At 26.8% G+C, this 9474-nt stretch overlaps 1 protein-coding gene across 1 annotated transcript; it reads left to right on the top strand.

The window, feature by feature from the left end:
* Nucleotides 1-6393: 6393 nt before the first annotated feature.
* On the top strand, nt 6394-7409 carry LOC119678996. The gene is made up of 2 exons (XM_038091137.1): nt 6394-6647; nt 6818-7409. The coding sequence occupies exons 1-2, from the start codon at nt 6394-6396 to the stop codon at nt 7407-7409; spliced, it is 846 nt and encodes a 281-aa protein (XP_037947065.1).
* Nucleotides 7410-9474: the final 2065 nt, after the last annotated feature.

Below are 9474 nucleotides of genomic sequence, written 5' to 3'. Positions count from 1 at the left end.
GCTTAAGTAATGAGCTTGGTAATTAATATTACAGTAAATTGTTTTTCAATACTTGCTTTGAGTTCATGAGACTACTTGAAGCGTTCGAATAAATATTCACGTATTAAATTTCCTATTGAAGTCGGAAGTTAAAATAAATTTTATTGATTATATATATTGTATATATAAAAACAAGTAATTTATTTATTTTAAGGGCAATTTTTATTGTTGCTTGAGTACACTTCAACTTCTCTGATATGAGATTGAACTACTTGATTGGTTGGCTATACAATTTTATTCTTATGAAAAATGATCAAATAAGTTCACTTATAAAAAATTTTTTACTTAAATGTCAATTTTAAAAGATTTTAATAATATATCTTGAGGCTACTTGTTTCAATAATGATGAGTATAAAGTGTTAAACAATAATATTAATCATTTTTTATATGAAATTAGATATTTGTAATTTTGTATTATTACTTACTTATAGAAATATATACAATCAGTTACTGAGAAATTTTTATTTGTTTGACGATTTAAGTATATTTGAGTATTTAAACAAATAATTTTCAAACATTACTTAAACAAATTAAAAATTCGTAAGTAAGACCCCCTTTGAATAGCATTATAAGCTCTGCCAAAGGTTCTAAGTGATTCTAAAACTCGTGAATTTTTCAATATACTGTCACACAATGAACCAATAAGCCCTTTATAGCATTATATCCACTATAGTAGATCCCTTTGAATCACCTGTATAACTTACTTACCAACCTAAAGGTTCGTAAACACAAAAAGTTATATAGATAACTAATATCAGATGAATATATCCATTTTCCTTGCTACTTTGATATCCACAATCAGTGCTGTCCTGAAAAAGTTTTTCTGCTTTTTGTAGTCTTGGAGAATGAAAATGATTAACTTAATTGCAAGAACAGCTATATTCCAGCAAAGCAAATTATTTCCATATAAATAATTGTCGGTAATCATACAAACATACATTGTTTAAATTCTTACAACCAGCTTAAAAACGTGGACAATAACTAAGCACTGATCTTATGCATCTTATTTTATGTTGTGTAAATCAATGAGTCTGATAATACATTTATATTCAAGCAATTTTGATCCGAGATATAAGATTTCCCTCTGTTTTCTGCTTAATTATATTTTAGTTTCAGGAATAAATTTAAATGAGTAAAAAGCTCTAAGCTTCAATAGAAAGACTATAATAGAACTTTAGTACTCAACTTTAGACCCTAAACAAACTGAAAAGATTAAACTTTAATAATGAAGGTAACAATATTTCTCGTCAAGAATTATATGTCTCGGCCTATTGTTCTACTCTTGGTCGATGTTAAAGATTTGTATTCAGTGACGTGACTTCTAGTAGTAACGAATGTAGCTTCTAATTACAAATGACTTAATTACTAGTCCCCTAGACATAAAGAATGTGACTTCTAGGTACAATGATTATGATTTGTTGGTACAAAGATTGTAATTTGTCGTCACGAAGACTATAAAAACATTTTATTCTTGGTAGAAATTCTATTTTGCTCAGTCAGATAGCCTCATCTTATTAGTGGAAATCATCATGAGTTGGTGTATAACGTTTTTTTATTGGAACATACACATATTTACATGTTTGACCCTTTGCAGAAAGTCCATCCTTCTCTGCGCTAATGTCCTTAGCGCTTATTCTTATTTGTTAATAACGATTATTGTAAATAATTTATTCATTTAGCTCATTTTATTAATTTACTTAGAATAATTTTTTCAGTCAATATCAATTTCGTTATCATTTATTATAATAGAGTATCAATATATATACAAATATATTTGTGACAATTTTAAAACACTAATATAAGAATTTCAGTGTATTATATTTATATTCCACAAATTCAAATAACAAGAAATAAACAAAAAAATATTGCAAAATATTTTAAAAATAGGTCTTTCATTCATACTATATTTAAATCAAAATCTTTTCTTCTAAGCAGGATTCATTTATGCAAATTAATATATTTGTTAATCTTTTAATTTTGATATAATCTAAAGAGTTCCGACAGCGTATTATAATATAGCGTATATGATCAATTTAAATAAATTGCCTGTAATTCAATAAATTTTATGAATAAGATGTTTTTATTCGAAACTACTACACAATAACCAGAATTTTCAAATGGAATTTAATATAAGAACGGAAATTCCAAAATCAACTTAGAACATTATTTAAATAAGTTTTTAAATTAATTATATGAATTTTATTTAAAATTAATTTTTTTAAAAAAACAAATGAATCAACCATTTTTTATTTGGTTTTTTTTTTGTCTATGAAAATAGCAAAATGATCAAATAAAGCATAAATATTGAACATAAAATTTTTTGTTTGACGTCATCAAAATAATAAATAATTATTCAAAAGTTATAAATACATTAGTAATCCATTTAGTTGAGAAGATACTTTAACATTTGGTTTAATGTTTAGAAATTGTAGAATATTCTTTAAATAATTTATTTACATCTTAAGCTTACCTACTATCTACCGGTTAATGATTCATGAAGAGCACGAATTTGTTATTTAATATGAAAAAAAAATGTTTAAAAAAATAGGTTTATAAAATTTAAGAATTTTTTCTAAATCGCAGATCAAAACTTGTCTTAACAAAGTATTTAAGACAGTAACAAATTCATTAGCAAATATAAAAAATAGACGCTTTAGTGTCTGAAATTGGTGTTAAATTGGGCACAAAATAAATTACAAATGACCGTAAACAAACTATGGAAGAGTATAAATAATTTAAATATATATATATATTTTATTATATATTTATATTTTATTATATATTTATATATATATATATATATGTTAGCTATATATATTTCCATTTTATTTGTTTAATATTTTTTTGCAGCACTTCTTGATATTTTTAGCATTTTTTTTTTGTTATCGAAAAGCGATATTAATTTGACTATGGAATATTTCGTTGTTATAGTTTATTTTTTATGAAGTCCTACAAATAAAATTAATTTCTATTAAACAAAAACACTAGTCTCATATTAAAGTAGTTGATACATAATACCTTTAGAAACTTTCGTTACTTAACTCAGTGTAAAGCACACCCTGACACTTAGCACTTGATAGTATGAGAAATTTATTATATTTGAACCTATATAAAACGAAACTTAATATAGCTTAATGTGTAATACTTATGAATATATCAGCTATAAAAATATATGCAAAAAGCAATACATAGCCATATATTCAGAAATTATTCATAGATTAAAAGAATTAATAATAACCTTTAACTCCAACTAGCTCTAGCAGTCCGTTATTGGATTTCGGATTGACGTAAAACTTTTTTTCAGATGATTTCTCTAGCTTCATAAATTAACTTCAATTGGAATTTCATCAAATTGGTCGATATATATTAAGTACAGAATTCCCAGTTTTTATCATCTAGGTTTCCAAACACTTAGCTGCATCATCGTCTTTAAATACCACCGCATAACCAAGTTAGCCACTAAATTATAGTTCAGTAAACAATATCACTGGACCACCTATAAAGGCTATGATTTATTATCTAATAAGGAAAGTTTCTCTAAAATACTAAACAATACAAAAATCACCAATCATCTTTAATATTTTCAAGAAATCCACTTCGTTTTTCCTATTTTTTTTAAATGATTCCTTTGATCTTTCAACGATTTTATCAATTTATTATCAACTTATTGAGTAGCTGTGGTAAAAAAACTGCAATCAATATATTCTATTAAACTATTTAGTAAATTTAGTATATGTAGATCAAGAGTCAGTGAAAAAAAATATATTTTTATCTTACAATAAGATATTTTTATATTATAACCTTCAAAATTTTAAATATTCTAAAAGAAGGAAAACTAAAAAAAAAAAACTTACTACAGTCCTCCCGTCATCCAGACAATGGTGCATAGGAACCTATGCAGAGAAACTGTGTATTCCTCATAATCCTCATTGCAGAAGTTGTGGAAACCTGCAGGAAAAAATTATTAAACATACTATGTGTGAATGCCCGGCTTTGAGTCCAGAAGAAATAGATTTTTGGGAAGGTATGTTTTTTTTGACAACTTATCAAAATTATCAAAATACAAAGGGATGAATTTCCTCGATATTGAATGTGGTAGCAAAACGGGAAAAATCCCCAATTTAGATACATGGGAAGTTATCTGATGGCCTGCCACTGCAACCAACGAACCAACCAAATACATGAAACGTAAAAAAATCATAAGTGAATCGAAATGTATTTTATCGTCAATATTTTGAAGACTACAATTATACCAGCGTTTAATTGAATTCTTCATGGATTTTTTGTAACATGACTTAGGTTCTCCTAAATCTTTTTTATGACGATATCTTTTACGCGCGTTTTCCAAATTATAAATATCGGATACTTTTTACACAGAATCACATGAAAGTAATGTGCTAGTAAAATCTATTGATTAGTGTTGGTTGTTTTTTTTTTTGTTAATTATTTCCCATCGGCTTTTATATTTTATAACCTAAGTACAGAGTTTTAATTACACTGTATAAGTTTGCAAAATAAGTGTTTGTTCTTAATTGCATAATGCAAATTATAGTATTTAAAGATGAGCTGACATGTAATGTTTACATTCTATAGCTAGTTTATTTACTAGTAGTTCATTAAAATTTAATTTATAATACTTCAAAAAGCTGAAAATGTTTATTAAAAACTTACAATATTTGAACGTTTTAAAGTAAATAATTGAATTATTACCTTGTCGAGAAATATTCACACGCCTTTAAGTTTATTAATTAAATTAAAATTTATTTAAAAAATTATATACTTGCTAGGTTTGTTAAAGTTTTCTGTTAAAATTGTGTGACAGTTAATAATAGCCATCAATTATTAATGAAAATAATATATATAATGCGACTATATAATGTATAATCAAGTAGAACATAAATGTGTTGTTACAAAAATAAACAAAATTACTTTAATAAAACTATCAAAAATCTTAGATACACAAGATATATCAGGTGTATTCACGATCTGGCATAACGAGTTCGGTAAACAAGAAACATAGTAGCAGTGCAAAGCAGCAAGAACAGCTTATATTTTAAATAAATGTATTTTACTGTTGATAATTTATAGTGTTACCATGTTAACTGAGTTCCTTACTCCAGATCGTGAACACCCATAATGAACACACAAAGTTTGTAACCATATAAAGTAAATTTAAAAAGTGTAACTAATTAATTTCTTCTTGTTTTGGTATTATAATATTATTATTAAAAAATTTTCTTAAAATCGTCCAACAGCTGGTACTGCGGCCAGAAGAGTACCAATGATGTACCAATTTTATTATTAGTTACACAAAGCCCTTTAAAGCTTTGTTAACAAAGTCCAGAACTAAATCTAGAGAAGAAATCGTAATCTGTTCTCTGGTGACAGAAATTCCTTATGAAGTAAATTAATTCTGTGCTCTGTTAAAACTGGACAGTCTCAAAAAATATGCGTAGTAGTTTCCTCATCTTGGAGACATAATCTGCATTCCGAATTAGCAGATAATCGAAGTTTATGAAGGTGATATTTCAGACCGTAATGAAACCCGATATCAATCTTAAATTACCTTTTGAGAATTTTAAAATGTTTTTGTAGGAGTACGGGTTGATCAGTGTTTTGCTTTGTTTTAATCCTAGAAAGTCTTTCCAGTACACAAGCCATAAATGATTGGCCCAGTTTAACCACCAAAAGGGTTGAGGGCCTGTGAAAGCAGTTTTTGATGCAGTTCTGGGTTTCTAGTTTTGGTGAGTTGCTTATACAATGCACTCAAATGATTAACTTTCTTTTAAAATTATTATGCAGTTTATCAACAAAACTGCTTAATCATTTTATTTACAACAAATATCGCATTTAATACTTGTTTACTTTTGCTGTTGAAAATTTAATGAGGTAAATTTCTTCTTGAGTTCGATATTTTACAGATTTTTGAGGTAGAGGGTCGCTTGGAAAAGCTCACTATTAAATTTAAAGCTCATTTTTATCACAATTATAACGATAAATCGACATAATGAATACGAAGCATTACTTTTGCCTTGAAAAGCTCAATGTTAAACTCAAAGCTCTTTTCTTATTTATCATATTTATGACGATAAATCGACATAATGAATATGAAGTATCACTGACTCAAAGTGGAAATTTAATATTTGTCTTATATATTTTGGTAAATAATATGTCTTATTGATATTGATAAAACCAAATATTGTTTCTTTTTACTGTTATATGATTTTGTAATTATTAGCCGGTTTTAAATGTAATCAATACTCTTAAGTTAACAAACTTAATTATTGTCATCCGTTGACCGAAAGACACTTGAATGCTTTCACTGCAATCGCTAAGGACAAAACAACATTTCTCATGAATTTAAACAATGAAAATGAATATTTGTCCGCCGACAGAGAAGACTTTGTGCAGCGTGCAAATATACGTAAATGTTATGGACTTGAGATGGATACTAAAATGCAAGAAGAGAGTACAGTAAAAAGCATGTCTTGTTTAAATTATTATCTTTTGATAATTGCAAATCCAACAAAAGAAAATGTTCAAGTAATACAAATACGGCTGCCAACACTTAAACTCGAAGTAACGAAAATAGTCATTATGCAGCACTCGTGAAGTAATGACAAATTTTGTGCGTGAAATTCGAAAAAAAAATATACAAATAAAAATTTTATATTTTTTTAACAATAAATAAATAAAAGTGTTACTAGTAAAAACGAAAAGAAGCATAAAATATGATATTTTTAAAAAATCCACATAAAATATTATTTATTTGCTTTAGTCTGTGTTGTTTGTGCTTTACTGAAGCAGCAATTTTACCTTTGACATTATTCAAAGGCAATTCTAAAAGTGTGAATAATATCGTCAAACCAGTTGATAATTTCGGTTATATAGAGTATAAACCAAATGGTACTTTAATCCTGCGAAGTACTATGGAAAATGGCACAAATCTACAAAATTTATTACTCTTCAAGACTATATTGAACACAATAAAACTAACGCCATTTCTTGCCGGAAATACGGAAAGTAAACCCAGTGCTTTAAATCCTTTTGAAAAATTTGATATAAAGATTTATGGTGAAGGAGTTGAACATAGATTTCCGCCTTTTCTAGAACGTATTATACAACGTATACAATCCTATTTTTCTGTTTATAAGTACGTTGATACAAGTCGTCCAATACGTCACGAACAAATACAAGCAAATACGGATAACTCTAATGAGATCACGACTACAGATGAGAGTAATGACATTAGTAGTAATTTGGAAACAACTACTTATGGTGATATTGCAAATACAGATGCAACGGATGAGTATACGGAGTTCATATCTATTGGAGAAAATGATGGTTATATAACTGTTGGCGAAGACTGAATTTTAAATTTTTAGTTTCTGTTTTTGTTTTAATTTATTTGAACTGTGGTGCATTTATTATTATTAAGTGTGAAAATATTATTTCTTGTTTTTAAGTAAGAACATTTTAATTATTAGTTTACAATAAAAAATTAATAGAGTAAAGATATATTGAATAACAAAAAGAAAGATTTTTTTATTCTATAAAATAAATAGTATTAAAATTTGCAATTATTGAAAATCATTATTTAAATAATTTTAACTTCACATAACATTTATAATATTTTTGATTCCATATCTAAGCATATCTAAACGTGGTTAAATTAAAATTGTGGTTTTGATCAGTGATAATTATTGATTCAAGCAAACGGTTGGAACTCATTTATTTAAAATTAAAAATTTTAAAAAAGATTATATGTACAGCTAAAGTACAGTAGTTTAGAATGTTCTGCTTTAGTTCTTCTTAAAAAAGTTCTGTAGTTAGTCTGTCTTTACCAAAAAGTTGGCTTAGGCAATTGTATCATTCGCTATTAATTATTCTTTTGCCTAACTGAATATTATTTTGTCTTAGTATGCTCTTCCATGGTACATTGATTGCAATACAACAGTATTGTCATAGGAGTCAGTACTGTTGTCATAGGAGTCTTAAATCAATAGAGTCCAGGGATTTAAAAAAATTGATGACAATAGACGGTAGAGGTTATAAAGTTTTAGATGTATTTGTTTTTTTTTTTGTCTCAAAAGTAAACAAGTTAACTATACAACTTTATATATTTCTAAACACCTTTTATATTTTTAAATAGAACAATTAATTAACAGCTCATAAATGAAGCCAGCCAACTAATAATTGTATAAATGTATTGAAGATGGAGCAAGGCTATTTCAATTTACGGAGATATTGGCAAAAATAGGACGAATAGGATTTGTAATGAGTTTTCAGGGGTTTGCCTAGACTTAGGAATGGTATAGAAACATAATAAGAACTAATCAATCCTTTGATCTAACACGGCTTTATAGATTTCTGCGCTTTTTTTAATTCTTTCCTTGAGACATATTTATTTGCATAAACCTTAGAATGGTAGTTAAAAATTATCATGTATGTAGTCAATCCATTGCTCTGCTAAGGCTTTATAGAGACTACACTAATATGTATTATTTCTTGGAGACAAATTTGTACAAACTTTAGAATAATATTTAAAAACTATCAGATTTAGTTAATCGATCTGTACTTTTTTTTATTGTATTCTGGAGTTATATTATTTTGTAGACTTTTAAAAGAGAGCTTATTATAAGGAGATTTAATCCGATACCTATAAAAACATATAGTAAATTATACAATTCATGTTAATAGAAGTATATAACATGGCTTGTAAGTAATGACTTTCGTTGAAAATAAAAGTTACAGTCAGAAACTTCTTTTTTCAGAGTTTTCTGATTAGAATCGGAAAGTATTATAATTTTACTTCTCCAAACTGTTTGTTAGTCTAACGCGTCTCTTATATGTTATAGACGTATATAGAGAAACAGTTTTATTTATTTTAAATAAGTTGGTTTATAATATTATATCATTAAAATACAAAAAAAAAATTGTATTACATGAACTATTATAAAATTATTTATTTGCAAAGCAAATTTATATGTATAAATATACATTAAATTACCTAGTAATGAGCTATTTCGTAATTGGTCTAACGCTCTATGCGAGTGTGTAACCTAAGTTAGCTTGGTTGGCGCTAAATAGACGTTAATAACATCATAATGACTTGTTCCAATAAAATTCGCATTGAGTGTCTTAAGTTTACTTGCTTTAAAGCGTTTCTTGAATATTTAATCCGCACCAAATTTGTATCATATAATCGATATCCCATATGCTGTCTTGAGCGTTGCCCTTGTTAACAGTCACTGGCATGCGTAATTAGCGTTTAGTATGCGTGGTCGGGAACTCAGCTGCTCAGTAGATAAACAATGATGATTTTTTTAAGTTTCTTTAACAAGTTTATGCATTTTTATTTTATGGGTTTTTACACATAGAAATATTTCCAACGATTGCATTTAATTTAAACATTTTTTCACCATTCAGTAGTAA

This window comes from Teleopsis dalmanni, chromosome 1 (assembly GCF_002237135.1).
Source record: "Teleopsis dalmanni isolate 2A chromosome 1, ASM223713v2, whole genome shotgun sequence".
Lineage (NCBI taxonomy): Eukaryota > Metazoa > Arthropoda > Insecta > Diptera > Diopsidae > Teleopsis > Teleopsis dalmanni.
This window is presented reverse-complemented; position numbering and strand designations above follow the sequence as displayed.